This window comes from Diaporthe citri (genome assembly GCF_014595645.1).
Source record: "Diaporthe citri strain NFHF-8-4 chromosome Unknown scaffold_12, whole genome shotgun sequence".
NCBI classification, from domain to species: domain Eukaryota; kingdom Fungi; phylum Ascomycota; class Sordariomycetes; order Diaporthales; family Diaporthaceae; genus Diaporthe; species Diaporthe citri.
Window position 1 is genome coordinate 1,472,739 of NW_025064857.1, and position 19,467 is coordinate 1,492,205.

General features: G+C 54.1%; 5 protein-coding genes across 5 annotated transcripts; 4 read left to right on the plus strand and 1 right to left on the minus strand.

Moving 5' to 3' along the window:
- Positions 1-2,794: 2,794 nt before the first annotated feature.
- On the plus strand, positions 2,795-3,876 carry INS49_004690 (uncharacterized protein; the record flags this gene model as incomplete). The annotated part of the gene is made up of 3 exons (XM_043165478.1): positions 2,795-3,178; positions 3,336-3,352; positions 3,462-3,876. The coding sequence occupies 3 exons, from the start codon at positions 2,795-2,797 to the stop codon at positions 3,874-3,876; spliced, it is 816 nt and encodes a 271-aa protein (XP_043018193.1).
- Positions 3,877-8,246: 4,370 nt separating this feature from the next.
- Positions 8,247-11,479, plus strand: INS49_004691 (uncharacterized protein; the record flags this gene model as incomplete). The annotated part of the gene is made up of 6 exons (XM_043165479.1): positions 8,247-8,768; positions 8,867-9,421; positions 9,475-9,904; positions 9,981-10,742; positions 10,944-11,021; positions 11,103-11,479. 6 exons carry the CDS (start codon positions 8,247-8,249, stop codon positions 11,477-11,479), a joined length of 2,724 nt encoding a protein of 907 aa, XP_043018194.1.
- A 2,177-nt stretch (positions 11,480-13,656) lies between these two features.
- INS49_004692 (uncharacterized protein) lies at positions 13,657-14,321 on the minus strand (the record flags this gene model as incomplete). The annotated part of the gene is made up of 3 exons (XM_043165480.1): positions 13,657-13,718; positions 13,793-14,008; positions 14,066-14,321. 3 exons carry the CDS (start codon positions 14,319-14,321, stop codon positions 13,657-13,659), a joined length of 534 nt encoding a protein of 177 aa, XP_043018195.1.
- Positions 14,322-15,841: 1,520 nt separating this feature from the next.
- On the plus strand, positions 15,842-17,035 carry INS49_004693 (uncharacterized protein; the record flags this gene model as incomplete). Its single annotated transcript, XM_043165481.1, has 1 exon — positions 15,842-17,035. One exon carries the CDS (start codon positions 15,842-15,844, stop codon positions 17,033-17,035), a length of 1,194 nt encoding a protein of 397 aa, XP_043018196.1.
- Positions 17,036-18,157: 1,122 nt separating this feature from the next.
- Positions 18,158-19,389, plus strand: INS49_004694 (uncharacterized protein; the record flags this gene model as incomplete). The annotated part of the gene is made up of 4 exons (XM_043165482.1): positions 18,158-18,236; positions 18,646-18,890; positions 18,959-19,084; positions 19,165-19,389. The coding sequence occupies 4 exons, from the start codon at positions 18,158-18,160 to the stop codon at positions 19,387-19,389; spliced, it is 675 nt and encodes a 224-aa protein (XP_043018197.1).
- Between the last annotated feature and the right edge of the window lie 78 nt (positions 19,390-19,467).

Sequence of the window (19,467 nt, forward strand, 5' to 3'; positions counted from 1 at the left end):
CTGCTATGCCGTTTCGCTGCCCCCAAGTCACGCAAGCGTACTAAGTGAGTTGGCGTGGGACGTTAGGCGGCCCTGTTCCTTCGAAGTCCCTCTGCCCCTTTGGTCTGTCAGATTTAAGACTTCGCGGGACTTAATAGCAACAGAGCAACATCGCGGCTGACTCGCTATGGAACAACCGGAAATTGTCATCTGGAGATGCAGTTGGAGGCAGTTTTAGCTGCTTGATATTTACAATACCTGCAAATTGAGGTGATACGTACAGGTCGTGGACATGTCCAAAAAGAAATATAATTGAATCAACACCGGCGCACACAAGATCACTTTGGGGCTTCAGAGCTCTGACACAGTCGGCGGGACAACCAGGGGCCGGAGTCAATTTGCATGGATGTCGAAAGCCGCCAGGTCCGTGAAGCTGCGTGGTTTGCTGCATTCGACCTTGTGTCTAAATTCCAATGACTAAAGTGTGTGCTTGATATTTTGTAATAGAAAGCTGACAATGCACTGGCTGGCAGCATTTTCGAAGTACCGAATCGAACTCTCAAGCCTCGTTGCTGCTGGGTCGTCACCTTGGTGTCACTGGCAGGGACTTGTGTTGGTCGTGAAGATATACCACCACAAGAAAAGAGTCGTTAATTTCCAAAGCATTCGTGGAAAACATTGTGAAAATCTTCGTTGAAGGTTTAGACACCATCTGTATTTCTCTACTTTATCCAAGATGCGGGTGAGTGTTCCGCCATTTGATTTACAGGGAAAGCTCACACTCCCACCCTCGACGAGGTTGGTAAATTTACTTGAGAGCCCTTGACAGCTTTCGAGCACTTATACGAGGGAGAGACACGTGTAAGCTCCTAGTTGCAACTCGCCGAATGACCTTCTCGCGGGAATATGAACCTGGTGTAATGGAGCATAGGAGTATTCCAGAGTGGAATAGCTACAGGGGACTGTCGACTTCACTGCCCTACATTTGATCTAGGCTACTTGATTGGACCAAGTGATGAGGGGAAAAGATATCAGTGAACGAAAACTTGAGGAGTGAGCACGGCTTCAGCTCGAGCTTGCCCAACTTCGTCACCTCTACGATGAGGCCCGGAAAGGAAGTTGACGCTCCACACAGGACGTCAATTGAGACCCAGAAGCGGTGGCACGTGGTTTGTTCCAGCTCGTACGAAGATACTAGTATCGCTCCGGGAATCGGAGGACATCACTGAGAACCAGTAAATAGACCTTTGGTCCATCCTCACTGAAAGAAAAGCAAGCGTTCTGAGGATTTGAACACAATTTATCTGGGGGTCAAACAGAGCTGTGTACATGTGCACAATTACCATCAACGTACACCGCGTTCTCTGGCCCTCCGGCTGAGCTGACCGTTGGCCATGGTGGTATATGGCGCAGACGGTGTACCTAGCTATACTATTTGCGGCAGTCACGGACAATGGCCTCGGCTCAAAGATTTCGGCCTGGCTGGGGTGACTGGCCGAGGACCCATGACAGTGACATCTCAATTCCCGGTTCGAGAATAATTTGAGAAGCAATGCGTAAAATATTGGCTGCGTTTCCACTTTGCAATTACCGGTTTTGCTGCCTCGTACGGCGGCCAGTTGGCTAAAACCGGGCATGAATAAACTTGACACACAACATTGAAAGACAGCTGCACAGGAATGCACCATGTACAAGATCATCGGAGCTCTGTTCTCGCATAAGTGACCAGATAGATTGGTCAAGACATGAATAATAGAGTCTGAGCTTCCGATGTGACGGGTCATTTATGTGTTCCTCGGACTCCGCTGTCCGTCTCCCTAATTGGGATCATCGCATGAGGCCACACCATTTGGCAGGTGCCAACCCCCACCCTCAATCCTGAGACAGACCGGTTAGGGGCTTTGACAGAATCGCGTCGCTTTCGTTGGTGAAGCAGGCCGGTATGCCGAGTGAGGAGTGTGAACGACAACGCGAGAGTATGCGTCGTCTGCGACGTTGTGCCCATTCAGTAGCATGTGTAAGCATAGCATCCAGAAGAGAGTGAGTCAAAACCCACGAATGCATCAAACAGACAAGACCACTTTTCGTCAAGCATATTCCGGTATAGGCTACATAGCATAACGGACGCCCATGGCCGTGTGCAGCACACTGAGGTATGAGCAACGCCAGAGGGCCAACTTCTCCAAAGCACAGCAGTCAGGCACGTAAACCCAGTACACCGATGTGAATAATATCTTTCTGCAAGATTGAATATCTTTCCACGTACCATGGCGTAACTACGGGCCCCAAATCACACGGAGAACCAAACTCACCATATGTGGTGATTGACAGGCAACGACATTTGCACACACAATGATAGTGATGCCTGCTTTGCCCTCAACAGCAAAACGCAATCGGGGCCTTGATAGGAAAGATTTAAACTTGCTCACAACACCATCAGACCTATTTGAGGCAGTATCATAGATTCATTGGCTTATCCCGGAGACAATGCAGCTAAGCGCCGCACGCCAGTGGCTCGGCGGACACATTTCGGCCACTTTCTCGCCAGCCGTCGTGAATCCTTCAGACCCCAACTGAGCATGTAAATGTGACGGAAAACTTGCAAATGTCCCCGAGGAGTGGTGATTATGTTGGATATGACCTTAAAAGCCCCCAAACAAGTGCACCATCCGCCATAGCTCACCAGTATATAAAAGCACTGAATAGCTTCTCCGTAGCAACCCACAACATGCGCATCTTCCGACCTCGTCTACCACAAAGCCTACTACACACGTCAAACGCAAAACGCACAAAACAAAACATTCTCAAGACCAACATGTCCACAACAACAACCAAGCCCCCCTCCAAGGTCCCCGAAGGCGCCAGCGCGATGCAGAAGATCCTCGAGAGCAGCTACGGCGAGGACTGGCAGCAGTTCCTGATCGAGACGATGCGGTCCATCTCGGCCCCGCTGGCACAGAGGGCGCTCGCCCAGGTCGGACTCGGCGCGGGCACGACCCCCGAGCCGTACCGGCTGCTCGAGCAGGGCTGCGGGATGGGCGTCGTCGCGCCCCTGCTGCACGAGACGGTGCCCGCGGAGGTGCAGGAGAAGAGCAGCGTGCTGTGCGGGGACTTTTCGGCCCCGCTGGTTGAGGCTGTGAAGGGGAGGATCGCGAAGGAGGGGTGGGTCAACTGCGAGGCTCAGGTCGTTGATGCTCAGGTCAGTGTTCTACTGTTGCGTGCTTTGAGAGCAAGACCATGGTGAGTGAGTGAGCTATGGAAGCTGATGCAGTGGACATAGAACTCGGGCCTTCCTTCTGAGAGCTTTACACACGTGGTTGGCAATATTGTATATCATACTATCCCGAATTCCTTAGCCGCACTCAAAGGTACAGTTCAATGCCATTCCCATATTCTCGTCGCACATCGCTTACTTGGTTGAATCTAGACAGCATCCGACTCCTCCAGCCGGGTGGCGCACTTGCCCTCACAACTTGGCACAGCCAGAACGGCGCATGGGTGTGCGACGTCCGCGAAGCCTTCAATTCCCTTCCATCAAGGCTACTCCCTCCTGACTACAACTTCCACATGCCAATGCAACTGACGGACGATGGCCACTGGGACAATGTCGACTGGCTTCGTGGGGCACTCACTGACCAAGGTCTGGTGGATGTTCAGGTTGATGTGCTGGCAACCTTAACTCCCATCAAAAGCCCTGAGCACTTCATGAGAACGAGTGCCTTGATGATCGAATACGCTGGAAAATTGACAGTGGGGCTGGATCTAGAGAATGACAAGGGCAAGGTGGAGGAGGTCAAGGAGTTTGTCAAGAAGCACCTGGTGGAGAAGTACGGAGAGGATGGAAAATGGACATTGACTTGGGTGTCTATCGTTGCCAGCGGGAGGAAGCCATCTTGACAGCTACGCAAGAGGACGAGACTGTGAAGGATAGTGAGGGCATCCCGGCAAGGATGAGTGAACGGTCGCGGGGCCGTCGTAAGACAGCAATACAAGGATTAGGGAACCGGGAGACCGGGTGAAGCCGAAGACATTCCTCCATTTGCGCGCGCGAGACCGCCGACTTCGACGTGACCGCGGTGATGTGAAAGGCAAAGATCTGCTCTGGTCTGCAACTTGGAACCCCAAACATGGCGCAAAGCTTCGCCCGGAACAAGAAAAGGAAGGCGGCGCTTGGCCACAAACAGCACGAGGAGGTGGTGTGGAGATGGTACCCCTCCGTTGGCAACAGCCGGCCGCCAGAGCGATCGATATGCGTGTTGCAGACTCGAGTCCCGTATCAGATGCTACCGGGGCTGCATGACGACTGCATCTGACAGATCAATTCTCAAAGAGACAAGCAAGTCTGCAGTCCACGCTGTTGCAGGGCGGGGAGCTTCAGACCTAGGCCAGGCGGGAAAAGAGTGGAGGGGTACATTGCATCCCGACGGCCTCAACCTCGTGTCGAACAGATAACTCCTGCCGTGCAGACACACGGTAGACTTTTTGCCCACGTTCCTGTAAGACCAGATCTGCACTGCAAGTCAGGATGGACGATCGGAGCAGAGGGGCGTGTCGACGAGAGGATTTCGACGAACAGGGCCCGGCTGCAGACAGACAAGCACACCAAGACAGAGTGGGGCACTCCTGTTCTCCGACGCAGAGCCGGCGTTGGGATGAAGGCGGCCCATGTTTCAAGAGGAAGCTATCGACCTGTCGGAAGCTAAGTAATTTTCCGATATTGAAACCATGAGCTGCTTGTTGCCAGGTAGTCGACGTCGGTGATGCCGTGGAGCGCAAGGGACAATCAGGACGATATGCTCAGGTACTGTGTATGCTTGCTTAGGTATGCTCAGTTTGGGCTGTCGAGCAGCAGTGGCTGACGTGCGGCGGGCAGGGAAGCTCGCGAAGCTTGTCGAGCTTTCAACGCCACAGGTGCTCTAGATAACGTGTGACGGTGTTTCGCGACAGCGTAGAGACTGCCAGGCCCTGCTGCGAGCTTCTTTCTGGTTCGGGTCGGCATCGCATCGCATCGCATCGCGACGCGACACACGCAGCACAACACAGCGAGCACCGTGCATCGATACATTACCACACACAGGTAGACTAGCGACGACGAGCGCCCGTGATGAGGCCGACAACTGAGGGCTAGGTCCATTATTAGCAGAGGGCCATGGTCGAGATCGAGATCAGGATCGTCTCCCAATCTTCTAGATTGATTCTAGAAGCAGAAAAGCATGCAGGGCGGGCAGGAGGGCAGATGGTGAGCTGCAGAAGAGCAACGGGCGGCATTTGTCATTGGGCGACGCCTGTCTTCATTTTTGTGGTCTCTGCCCAACAAGAGGGCAAGCTGGCATGGTTTCCTTCCTTCTGGTGCTCCTGAGCCGATAGCAATCGGCTTGATGGAAAGGGGTCAAGGTGAGGGGGGGAAGGGTGGAGGGGAGGTCCCTTGTCTGGATGGGGCGGGATCGAGCTGCATTGAGGATAGCGTGGGCAAGCAACGGATTTTGAAACGACGGGGACCTGGAAAAGGCAGGAGCAGCAGGGAGCGGCAGGGAAAGTGCATCCAAAGGCAATCCACACCTCAATGCCATCACGCAAGAGTCCATGTATTCCAGATATAAGGATTGAAGGGCAGGAGGGGAGATGGAGATAGATAGAAGATGGACACGGATACGGGCAGAGACTGTGCTAGACACGTGGCGATTTAATAAAAGGAGAAGGTTAATTGTGAGGTCATCCTTGGGGCGTGTCTGGCTGTCTGGGTACATGGAGTACCTACGTGCATCTCAACATATTGGGTGGTCTAGTGCCCGTGGTTCAGACTGGTCTGGCCCGACAGAATGCTGGACGAGCGAGTTGAGTGCACTGTGTATGTATGAGAGTCCGGCATTTGTCCATCCATCGGATCAAGATACGGATACAGGGCCAGCAGGACCGCGGAATAGGATATGCAGGCTACCGTTGGCGACATCATCGACCCTCGGGCCGGCCTTTCAACAGCTCCGCTCCCATTGTCTTCGATCAGCCCGACAACCAGACTGTGTCCATGCAGCCATGCAGCAGCCATGCCATAGCCCATGGCCCCATGAGGCTGACAATTCCGTGTGCACCACTTGGTCTGGGCTCGTCTGACATTTGTCCGGCACGGGGAGAGAAGACCCTTGATGGCCTTGGATTCGAGGATGGATGGACCCTAGAACTGCTATCGCATGTGTCTTACCAGTTCCATGCTTGCCGTGCCTGTTCCATCGCCTGGCCCCATCGGGCGTGTCCACCTGGGCAGCCAGGGACAGGGCAGTTTTGCTCTGTTGCTGGATCCCAACCGGGGAGTTCTTTCAGGCTGTTCCGCCCAGCTGGGTGCGTGCTTGTACCGCGTACCGTCGCGTACCGTGTACCGCGTACCGGCACCAACCCATCGCCTCATACAATACAGACGCAACGCACAATATGTAGATTGCCTCGGCGCTGCGGGCAGACTGTGTGCAATGTACTACAGTACCATGGAACGGCAGGCGGGAGAGGTGGGGTAGCCACTTAACAGGAAGCAGCAGCCGCCAGTATGGGCTGCTGATACACGACACTTCCTTGTCGGCCCGCCTGATTCGACACAGGAGCAACCCTGCTGCCGCTTGAACGACTCGCGCGCGCACCTTCCCCTTCCCTTCCCAAAATCACCATGCTGGGGCCGTCTGGGTTCTGTGTGAATGCCCAATGCCCAATGCCCAATGCCCACTGCCGTTCGTTCGTTCATGCCTTCCTCCCGCGCCTGCTGCTTCCACCGTGCCCGCGTGCCCGCCGTGCTGTGTGGTGTGCTGCCCACCATAAAGTATCAGAGCAGCAATACCTGCAACCATGCCCCCTCCCCGGACATTGGACAGTCATGGTTTCCCTCCTATGTATAGTCCATCCGTAGATTGCATTGCATAGTACCCGTGGAGAGCACAGTGCAGCCACAAACCCCTCCCCCCTGCTCCTTCCCGCTCCAAATCGAAGCCAAGCCAAGACAAGGCAGGCAAGCTGGGCAAGGCAAGACAAGGGAAGACAAGGAAGGAAAGGAAGGCACTCTCCTTTTTTCCTCCAATTCCCCTCCGACCGACTCGCCGTTAACCACCCACGAGGCAAGACAAGTCGCCGCCAACTGAACCGGGCGGGTCTCTCTCGATTGATCATCGTCCATCGATTCGATCTGGCATCGACAACAACACGGTAACTGCACACACGCAGACACCGTACGGTCGCCCACCCACTTGCAGCAACAGACAAACAGTGCCTGTCGCCCACCCGCTGCCCAGAACGGCCATTCCCACGACGGCCTGTTTCAAGTCGACTCAACACCCCCAATCCGCGCCCCTCGAAACGTCCACTTCTCACCTCAGACAGCGAGCAAGAGACAAGATAGAGAGAAATCACACGACCACACTTCGCCCTTCGCATCACGACGGCACGATACAAGCCATTCATTTGGACCATCATCGCCATCCTGCTGCCCGCCCATCGCCTCTTCGCCGAGGCGACACACGCACTCACTCACAATCTCCCCCCACCCTCTCTCCCTCACCGGCACAGACTGGAGACTGCTCCACACCTGAGACGGAGAGACGGACCCTGGGTTCATTGATGGGCCCTTGAAAGAGACGCAACCCAGAGAGAACAGGAACAATACATTCTCGCTTTCACACTCCACGCCGGCCCCATATCGGGTCACATTTCATCCTCTCGCCACTTTCGATCGGGCATTCGCATTCACTTGCCTTGGCCCCGTCACTGCATCACCTCGACCGCCAGCGCATCGACCACATAGGATTGACCGCACGCCAGACATCATCGATTTCGAGACCCCAAAGTCACGACTTTGTCTGGTCTGGCCTCGGTGAAGTCACTTTTCACAACTCGCCCGGCCTCGCCTACAGCCCGCCAACTGAGTCAGCTTGGACCCCGCGTCCTGCTAGCCATCGCTCGCGCGGATTCCTCTCCTGTCTGCATTCTTCGACTGCATCCCTTTTCTTCGTCATCAACGAACCGCCTCTGGCCCCTCAATCCTGCCGGAGCCGAGACAAAACAGTCCAGCCCTCAACAACCCCTCCCCACCCCTTTTTATCCTCCTCGACTCTTGACTTGCGGGCTTCGCTGTCCCAAGTTGCAGGCCCAGGAGCACCCGAGTCGACTACACCACACACGCAATCACGTTCATGGAGTAGGTTGTAATGGCATCACATGCTCCTCTACTAAGAACCAGTACGGCTCCCGTCTTCCAACACTCGACTGACGGCGTAGCGAGATTAGCCAAAATGAGTATGAGCAGCGCGCCACGGGCGAGCCAGCTTTCAGGCTCGACTGTCTATCCTTCAACTGCCAGCCTGAACTCCCTGGCAAATGCAAGCACAGTCGTCTCACCGCCCTCTGCCGGTCAGGTCGTGGCCACCACAAACATCATCAACCAGAAAGCAGACGCTTCGCGGTCGCTCTACCAAATATGCGTCGCCATCAAGAGCCGGCTGAGCCTCGCTTCCGGCTTCGATGAGTACATGGCGCAGCTCGAGGAGCGGGAACAGGAAGGAGGAGATGCCGGCGGACCTGTCGAAGGCCTCTGGGGCCTGCTGAGGACAGGTGTTCCTCTCCTGGCCATCTACAATGCGACCGATCCCGACGATCCCCTCACCGTAAATGTACCGAACGCAACCGACGCGAAGAAGGGAAAGCTCGCGATTGCCAAATTCGTACAGGGATGTTCGAAAGAACTGAAGATACCGCCTCAGGAAATGTTCATTGTTGCGGATCTACTGGGCACTGACACCTCGGGGTTCAGCAAGGTAAGATAACGAGACAAGACTGGGACATTGGCCTGGTGTCCCCCTGCCGAGGCATTCGGGGCTGTCTGGATGGCTTGCATGATCTGACCAGCACGTAGGTCCTGACTGTCATCAACATGGTTCTCGATATTGCTCAGCAACGAGGTCTCTTGAGACAACCGCAACAAGTTCCATACGGCGACATCGATGCCTCGGCCCCTGCAGGCGTTCCAAAATTGAGCTACCGTGACCACATTATCCGCGAGCTTGTCGATACCGAGCGCAAATATGTCCAAGATCTAGAAAATTTGCATGATCTGAAGAAGGCGCTGGAGCAAAAGGGCGCGATCAGCGGCGACGTTGCGCACTCGATTTTCCTGAACATCAACTCCATCCTCGACTTCCAGCGCCGCTTCCTGATCCGCGTCGAGACAACGAATTCAATGCCCGAGCTTCGACAGGAATGGGGCAGTCCGTTTGTGGCATACGAAGATTCGTTCAACGCTACGTACCAACCTTTCATTGCCAACCAGAGGAAAGCGGCCCTGATCGCGAGCCAGGTCTTTGATAAGATCCAAACTATCCAACACCCTGTGGCCTGCGATTACAATACCTTGGACGGGTTTCTGCTTAAACCTATGCAGCGACTCGTCAAGTATCCCCTGCTCCTGAAGGTTCGTCATGTTATACTCCTATTTGTGTTGATATTTGCTGATGTGTCTCGTAGGACTTGATGAAGAAGAGCGAAGACGAGACCATCAAACAAGACTTGGCGGCAGGTATTGAAGCAGCAGAACATGTCCTGAAGAAAGCAAACGAGGCCGTCGACCGGGACCTGCTAGACGAGGCACTGGAAGAGCTGGTCGGCCGCGTGGACGACTGGAAGAATCACCGCGTGGAGCATTTCGGAAAGCTACTGCTCCATGGCGTGTACACGGTCATCACCGGCAAGACTGAACAGGAGAAGGACTATGAGATCTACCTTTTTGAGTGCATATTGCTGTGCTGCAAGGAAATCACGCCAAACAAGAGCAAGGACAAGAAGGACAAGACCAAGTCGACAGGCCCCAAGATGCGAAATAAGAACAACAAGCTGCAGCTCAAGGGACGTATTTTCATGACAAACGTCACAGAAGTGTTGAGTTTCTCAAAGCCCGGTAAGCACATACTAACAAGCATATTTCCTGCAGATCTCTGTCAAAATGCGCACGGTTCTTCGACTGACGTTTCCAGGATCATACACCGTGCAGATCTGGTGGAAGGGCGACCCCGGCGTGGAGAACTTTGTCATAAAGTTCTCGAACGAGGAGATGATGAAGAAGTGGGCTACTGGTCTCGACAAACAACGGAAGGAGAACGCGCCTCAGAGCGCGACAAGTCCGGACCAGTCGACGGCGAACTTCAGGTGGATGGAGGCACAAGGCAGCGACCTGGTAAACCCCTACGCGGAACACGACGAGGACGAGGACGACTTCCCACCTCCATCATCAGCGTCGTCCTATAACCCCATGCAGGGAGCCATGCCAAGGACGGCTTCCAGCACGAGCCTGCGGCAACGGTCAGGAACACAGGAGAGCACGATGTCGTTGGCGAGCATGGTGCGCCGACAGCCCCCGCCCAGCTTCCCGATGCCACAGCCGCCAACGGCCCTTTCGCTGCAAACCGGAGCGCAGCCACAGCATTCACCCGGCCCACGCGGAGGAGAGTCGTACTTTTCCCCCGTTGCCGAATCACCTGCTTCATCAAGGACGAGCACCACATCGAGTTTCTTTGGTCCGAGTTCCAGCTACATACTACCCAAGAATGGAATGCCACAGACCGGTTGGTCAGAAGACAATAATCGGTATACAGCCCCGGCCATGCCTCGAGCCCCTTCCCGCGACGGACCCTCCCCAGCGAATGCGTACGGAATGGTGAACGGCCGCAACCCCCGTGGACCCTCGTTGCCAGCAATGGCAACGTCCTCATCGCAGTCTAACGCCGCGCAACAAAGAAGTAGGTCTTACTCAACTCCTGATATCAATGGCCAGCCACAGCAACCGGTGAGGAGAACCGAGCGAGGAGGCAGCCAAGGCGTCCCGGCCGTGCCTGGCATCCCTGCGCATCTGCACCCAGCACATGACGGCAACATCCCGAGGAGCAACACGGGCAGCCCTAGGCAAGAGCTTCCGATTCGGGCTAACACCCAGAGTCCAGGCGTCCAGAGGGATCGCCTGCAGCAACAGTATGGCGGGGGAGGCCAAATGGCCCAGTTCCCGGCTCAGCCTGTTCATCGTCAGCTTACCCCTGGTCCCAATAAAAATGGCCTCATGCCTGCACCATTGAACCTCGACTCATCAAGGACAGTGTCTCCAGGACTAAACACCGCGGGTGCCCCTCCCACCTCGAACCCCTTGGCCAGCCCTAACCCGAATGACGCGCCCTTCCAATCCCAACTCAAGGTCAAGGTCAACTGCGACAGCGGCAACTACGTCACCCTCGTGGCGGCCTTCAACATTACGTACCAAAGCCTTACCGATCGTATCGATGCCAAGCTCTCGCGGTTCACCAACTCCAGTATTGGTAAGGGAAATCTGAGGTTGCGATACCGCGACGAGGACGGCGACTTCGTCAACATCGAGAGCGACGAGGACATCCAAATCGCCTTCTCAGACTGGCGCGAGAACATTCGCAGCATGTATAGTGGTGGTATGGGAGAGATAGAGCTCTTCTGTGTGGGTGACATGGCTTAGAATGACCACTGCACGGCCGTTGAATCCCTTCCGCCCACTCCGCCTTCCTGTCGATCATCTTGCGGCGCTGGCAGAAGCCATTGGGAGTCTGACACCGACAGGTCCTCATTCACGTTAGCCTCCCACCGTAGCACGGTTTGGTGGGAGGGCATGCTTGCAGCGGATGACCAAGCACTAGGAGACCTCGATGAGCCTTCGGCGAACCGGCGCCATCCAACAGCGCGCTCGTTTCACGCGGACCTGTCCCTTGCTCCACCACCAACAACCAGGTGTGCGCCGTCCAGAACCCGCAGAACCGGTCCTCATCGGGATGACAAAAAGCTCACCTTATCGTTACCCCATAATTTTTTCTTACGGCATTTCACTGGCGCACGGGAATCGGGATGTTCAACATGACCACATCGATACCAAAAACAAAGACCAACGAAAGCTGGCGGCTCGGGCCCTCACCCCCGTCCCAATCAGATGGGTCGCACGAATAGAGACAGAGCCCAGGTCCAACCTTTTCTCAAGTTGAGCAGTCGGCATATGACATCGCATCGCCATCTTCCTAGCATAACAGTACTGGGAACTGCTCGAGTCTGCAAGCTATGTTTAGTTGGCTCCAGCGTTGGCCGCACAGCGTTTACTCCTCAGCGTTTGCTCTTCTTCACTGAACCCTATCATAACAGTGTCTGGGTTGACTTCAGCATACAACGAATTCGTGTTTGTTCTTCATGATGGATGACGGATGCTTTTTCCCCTTCTTCTTTTCTTGCTTCTATTGGATGAGTCGGAGCACAGATCTATTTTGATACCACACACTCCTTTATACCCCATATACCAGCTTTCCTTGGAGACCAACCGACAAACCGTTCTTTTCATGATTATAGATACCTTTTCTGCTTGTGTTTCTTTGCGAACCTTTCGATGTCGATTCTTATGTTGCATGACAGCCGAAGTTGATCAGGTTCAGCAGTGCTGTTGGACGGCAAAGCATGTTCCGGTGGTGGAAGAGGGACTTGGGTTGCGGACGTGGTGGGCCGGGGCGGCGGAGGATGCCATGCGGCCTGCTGTGCTGGACGAGAGACCCATGGAAGCGGTGACAGCGAGGCGACTTGTCCCGGCATTTCGGCTTAGCCAGATTAAATTGGAAGGGAAAGGGCCACATCATCACCAACATCAATGATACCAAACAAGCCGCGGGCCCGCGGACTTGCATTTATTCTTCTTGTTTTCCTTTGCTTCATCAACTGCACTGTGCTTTGTCGGGTGTCTATTGCAGACGGGGGGGTTTATGATCCGGGTCTGGTTGGTTGATATCATCTCATTGCAAGCATGGTTTGCTCGGCCCGGCTTTTTGACTTCATCTTTCGAGAGGGGGGAGGGGAAAAGACATGGGATCACGGCGCTAGTGTTAAACGGTGTGGCGCAATTACAAGTACTCTGATGCTCATCATGTCTTGCATGTGCTTCTTGTGCGTTGTAGCTGTTGTTGTGTTGGTTGTTGTCCTGTGGGAGGGGGGTGCTGTGTAATCGAGAGCGGCATAGAGCGAGGTGAGGTTGGAGCTTGGCATATCTACTCTGTTTACATTGACTAGGCGGTAATTTAATATCAAGTTTTGATATTTCCTTCGAATTGCTGCGAATCGCAAGTGATGAATGTACCTCTTGTAGGGATAAACTCTAAATCTCCAATGGGGTACTCTACTATAGGTTACTCTACTGGATATACTCTCATACCTGACCATCATGACAAGATATTGCACTTCATGGATGTATGATAGATAATACATAGTGCTTATCGTACTCGTGGCCCATATCTTCCATCCCCGTCTAGTTTGACAAGCCAGCCTCGCCCTGAAGTCAGCTCAGCGGGGTGTCCGTGATTGATTGACTGAGACATCGGGCTACCATATTGTGTGCAGCTGCCAGTCTCGTTCCCGCACCTCGGCAAAGCATCGTACGCGGAGAGTGTTTGAGAGGTATACCAAGCCTTTGGTGACAGTTGTCTGTTATCCCTGGAAGGCATCTTGTGCGTGTCTCCAGACTGTGTGCCTCCCCGGTTGGAATCTCGTTTCTTCCGCTTGCACCAGACAATAATGCCAGCACAGACAACTGCTGAGACACCGACCAACCCAACACCGACACCGATGCCAATTCCAGCCCCGGTAGAGATGCCTCCACTACTTTCTTCTTCAGCAGAGGAAGGCTTTGACACTTCGGATGTGGGTTCGGTGGAAGGCGAGCCGGATGCCGCCTGTGGGGACTGAGTATTGATTTCTGTCTCAGATTCAGTACTTGAGGTGGAAGTTGATGTCGAAATTGTCGTACCAGTTGTGGAGGTGATTGTCGAGGAAGAAAGATTCGGTGGGTCGTCGGTAGTGATGTTGAAGTAGGCTGATGACACGTTGGGCACGCTCATGTCCCCCTGGTTTGATGACGAGCCATTGAAGATCCAGAAAAAGAAGACATTAGACAGAGCGATGTCAAAGTTGTACAGCTTAACCGTCCATGTGAAAGAGCTCTGGTCATCTGGGAGGGCCATGCCTGGTGACATCGTACAATTAGCCGAGTTGACTGTCCTAGGAAGCCATATAGACGTACTGTTCGCCACCGGACCCAAAACAGCACCACCGCCAGTCACGCTCTGCTGCCATAGTGCCACGGTGTATGTGTCGAACCCATCGAGATCACTGATGTCGTAAACGACGTCCCTAGTCTCCCCAACGTACCACAACACGTTGCTTTCGTACTGTCCAGTGGCATATTTCACGACATAATCGGGACTGCTGAAACCGGATTGGTGCGACAAAGTGATGCATAAGCCAAAGATCAGAGACGAAATGCGAAATTTCAGCATCTTGGGCACAGCATCAAGCAAGATATGTGCATGAAAACAAGCAGCACATACGATGCCTTCAGCACAAAACGCAAAGCCTCGGGAAATGTCTGGCAAAGGTACGCTGACGGTGTGGTCTTGTTCGGAGAAACGAGAAGGGGGAATGTCATCAACCCTTCCGAGACGTAATATAGCCACATCAAAGGACGAGCATCAGCTCTGCCTACGTCTCTCTCCAGCCAGGCTCCGGTGATCGCGCGTCCGGATGAGCATGGGGACACCTGATTGTGCCGCAGAGCGGCATCCTCATAAAGCGGCGCATCAAAATGTATATAATTTGCATTCAGCACTGCTTCTTCGACCAAAACGAGATCAGCTCTGAGAAGAGCTCAAGCTACCATGTCATTATGCCCACGCGCGCGCTTTTGTGGATTCCTGTCAAAACCCAGTTTAATACCACCGCGATAGGTACACAACGCCTAAAAGAGATGATGCTGACCAATTCTACTGATGCAAACTGACCTGTTCTACTGCTACAGACTGACCTAATCTACTGATACAATGTGACCTGCTGAAATTATACGAACTGACCTGTCGTGCTGATATAAATTGACCTGTTCTACTGGTGCAAAATTCACAGGTTCAGCCGCACCTTTTTTAGTGACAGTTAATCTGCTAATTGAGATGGTTCAGGAGGTCCAAGGCGTCGTTGAGGTATCAGGTCTGATTCAGAGCATGTGTGAGAAAGAGCTTCGCTCTGTCGAAGACAGCCAAGACTTCGCCAGCGAGCGAAGCATCGCGAGCGGGTGGAGAAAAGAGTCAAATTGGGCTCCGATACTGCCGGCTTGGAATTGTCAAATCTGCACCCAACAAGCCTTTTTGTGACAAGCGGGCCCACTCGAACTTGCAGGGTCCATTTGCAGACTCTTTTGTTTGGACCATCATGTCCTCGCTTGCAATGCCGCTTCTTGTTGGTACCTCAAATCGGAAAACAACTTGCTGCTCACGCAGGATTGACTCCTATTCTCATTTAATCACCGCCAAACCCGTGCCGCTCTTGGTGCAGCCTCCAACGGCACAAGCTGTTTTCATACGATAGAAGTTGTAATACTGTACCACACTGTTGGGATTGGAGATGTCTCGTGATTCGCCGCACATGGTCACAGCCGAAGCGCTCTGCTCTGCTGTGCCACCGGGACAACTCCTGTGCCTCTCCTAGTGGGAGCCAACTAACACGATATCCACAGCGCATACCGCTCAGCTATCTACACAGCCCCACGCATTTGGTGCAAAGCGGTGCATATTAGTTTTGCGGTACACCCGATGGCGAATCTGTCAGCTCCGTCAGTTTGTGGAGTCTCGTCTTTGGAAGCAAACAGAGTGTCTCTGCTGCTCCCGACAAGGTGACAAACAAAGGAACGGCCCCTTGTTTCTGCACTCCCGCTGTACATGAGGGAGGACCTCGTCCGGTGCCCACGTTAAAGCATTGTGCGTCTTCCCTTTCTTAAGCTCGGTCACACGCTTTGTCGGCTCAGCACAGCATGAATTCCGTCACTCAGTTTGTGGCCAATCTGCCGCAACGGACTCGCCAGATATTCACTATCCTTGGAGCCCTCTTCATCATAATACTGGTCTACTGCATAGGGAATAGCGCATCGACCTACCCACCAACAACAAAGGCATCAGATAACCATGACGTACCTCGTCCGGCCCAGAAGCTTTGGGGGAAAGGGTATAAAGGGCGTTCCCAGCCTGACGACATCAACCGAGTCACCAATGACACGCTCGGGTTTTCAAAGATCTTCGTCGTCGGCCTGCCAGAGCGGACGGACAAGCGTGATGCGTTAAGCCTGACGGCGGCCTTGACGGGGTTTCACGTGGACTTTGTCGAGGGAGTCAGGGGGGAATCGATCCCCGACAAGGCAGTCCCGCTCGGCATCGACAGGCACGCGCTCATGGAGACCAACCTGGGGAGCTGGAGAGGCCACATGAACGTGATCCGGAGGATAGTCGAGGAGGACCTTGAATCCGCTCTGATCATGGAGGACGACATGGACTGGGACGTCCGGCTGCGCTCCCAACTGGAGGAAGTCGCCAAGGGCTCCCGCGAGCTGCTGGGCCACGGCTCGGACCCGCACTCGCCGTACGGCGACAACTGGGATGTCCTGTGGATAGGGCACTGCGGGGAGCCGTTCCCCGAGTTCCTGGAGGAGAACAGGGACAAGCCGCTCGACCACCCGGGGCTCCAGTACATGAAGCACAAGTACGTCATCGAGAACGACGAGACCGTCCCGCCGCCGGAGCATACCACCGGGCTCGTCGACTTCCACGCCTACCCGCACACGAGGTGGGTCCACATCACCGCCGCGCCCATCTGCACCTTCGCGTACGCCCTCTCGCAGCAGGGAGCCCGCAAGGTCCTCTTCGACCTGAGCGTGGACCGCCTCGCGGGCGCCTTCGACAACGCGCTCGCGGGTCTCTGCCGCCGCTCGGTCGCGGCCGCGGGCGAGGAGGGCGCCGAGGGGGACCGCGGGCTCGACGCGAGGTGCGTGTCCGTCACGCCGCCCGTCTTCTTCCACCACAAGGCCCGGGGCCGGGTCTCTGGGGACAGCGACATCCAGGGCGGGGGTGGGGATGATGTGCGTGAGAAGGGGACGACGGAGAATATCGTGTGGAGTGCCAGGAATAATATCCGGAATATGATCATGGGGACTGAAATGGAGAGCCAGTTCTGAGGTGCATAAATTAGATAGGAGCATTTCAATTTTCAGGTTACAACCATCTGATGAAATGAGTCGTTGTGTATATCCGGACTCCTCCTCGGTTTGGGCAGCTCATAATGGCTCATCTCCGTCCTAAATGTGAACTGCTGGTGAAGCTTCTGAGCTTGTAGCGGTTTCTTTCCGACCAGCGCAAACCTTCAGCTGGGCAGCCATTTTCACACACACCGAAGCGGTTGACCCTAACGATCCGTTGCCCACGTGCTCTGTGAGATAACTGGGCATTCTGAGCTGGGTGATCTAACAACATGAAAAGCCATATACTTTGTAATTGTTGAGGAAGTCGATGGTGGAAATTGATGGTTACGTCGGTGGTGTGTGAAAGATTCAGCTATGGTTACTGTCTACCGGAGGGCCTGTCCTGTGAGGTTGTGGCAGGACTTGAGACTACTTAGTGTAGCCCGAAGGCGCACCTGTTGCTTACTACACTATTCATCGACGGCCTCACGGTGCCAAGGAAAAACAAATGATTGGTTGTGCGTTTGCAATCCCTAGTCTTTCAGCCGACATGTCGCCAGAAAGCGGGGCTGATGAGCTGAATGCATGCAGATTCTCCCTTCAATTACAAAGTCAACACTCCGAATCAAATCGGTAGTCAACATAATGGATCCTAATATGGCGGGGTTTCTTGGATCTATACAGAAGAGCCGGCTGGATAAGCTGCTCCTCGGAGTATCCGACTGTTGTTCGAGCCCGACACCAGTCACGGTTCTGGAAGTCAAAGGACAGAAACCGGGTAAGCTCAAAAGGCGGCAAATCAACCATACGTGCAGTTCCTTGGCTGATCTAGGCACCGTAGATCTATTGGAAGGACTGGGCGAGAAAGAGCTTAGCGAATACCTTGAATCAAGCCAAAGCACTGCAAGCGAGGCACAGGCAAACAAGGCGGCCAAGCCAACGTCGCTCAGAGTATTGTGAGCTCCCTCGCTGGCCGCATATTCAGTTGCACGGCATCTCACATGGAATTCGGCAATCAGCTTCATCAAGCCCACTCTTGGTGACGACCAGCTACACACTCATATCAACCAAGCTGTGTTGAAGCTACTACATGAAAGAGCTGGCCTCACGGCCGGTTTCATGACCGACGTCTACGAGAGCCCTGACTGGACCGTGTTTCCGACCGTGTCGTCTACCGAACCCAACCAATCCTCAATTGGTACGTTCTCTCCAAGTTGTATCTATACGTTCCTGACAAGTTGGCAAACAATATAGCATTGCAGTATGGATTCTGGTTCTGGAGAGACAGCTCCACACACGCATTCACACAGCTGGTTGCAAGTGCTGAGGGCCTCACCTACTTCTGTATCAACTTCCCGGTCGACTTGAAAACAAGCATAATCCAGGTCGCGAAGGAAAACCGCCCTGAAATATACAAGCCTTTCTTCCTGGACACGATGGTCGCGGATGGACTTCTCAAGTCGTATCGCAATGCGGTTGAAGATCAAAGGACATCGTTGCTGCGAATTGTGTGTCTGTCCTCGGACCCGAGCATTAACTTCGGAAGGGCATTGATCGTAACGCTACGCAGGAGAAAGACCAAGATCAATCTTGCCTTGACCGCCGAGCTGAACAGCTCCACAAGATTGCTATCAAGTGGCACACTATCCGGAAAGACCTGTCCGATATCGAAGAGCACATTGTGCACCTGCGGGCTATTGCCGAGGGCAAGACCTTCACTGCCAAGGAGATCACTGGGATGCTGAAGAGCCCCGATGCCGTCGACGCATTGAAAGCACTGGAGTCCACATGCACGTTCTGGTCGCGGTGGGTGACGACGTATCTCGAGAGGACGAACATAAGGATCAACCTGGTGAGCTCGAAGAGCCAATATAAACCAACCAAATGGAGTAGTTAACTAACTGACCCTCCCTTCCTCAGATGCATCATCTCGCCGCCCAAAACACAAGCACCCTGGCGACCGATGTGGCACTCCAGACCCAGCGAGACAGCGTATCGATGTTCACACTGGCCATGGTGACGGCCGTGTTCCTTCCGGGAACCTTTGTCTGTGTATGGACACCCCTTCCCCAGCTCCATTTCCGTTCGCTTGATGGTAGGGTAAAACACTCACGGCCTTCCACTAGTCCGTACTCAGCACCACTTTCTTCAGCTACGACGGCAACGTGTTTGCCATCTCCAGCTGGTGGTGGATCCTGCCTCTGACTGCTGCTCCTCTGACCGGGCTGGTGATGTTTCTCTGGTTCTGGTGGTTCCGGCAGCGGCTCAGTCGAGACCATGCGACACTACAGACCCGGCGAGATGTGGTGGAGGGTTCAGATTCTAGGTCAAGCCTCGTTGGACGCAAGTGATTCATCAAAAATTTGGGAGGAGTTGGGGAGACCAAGCAACCTCCTGACTTGTGAGCATCAAATACCCGCCGTAATGAA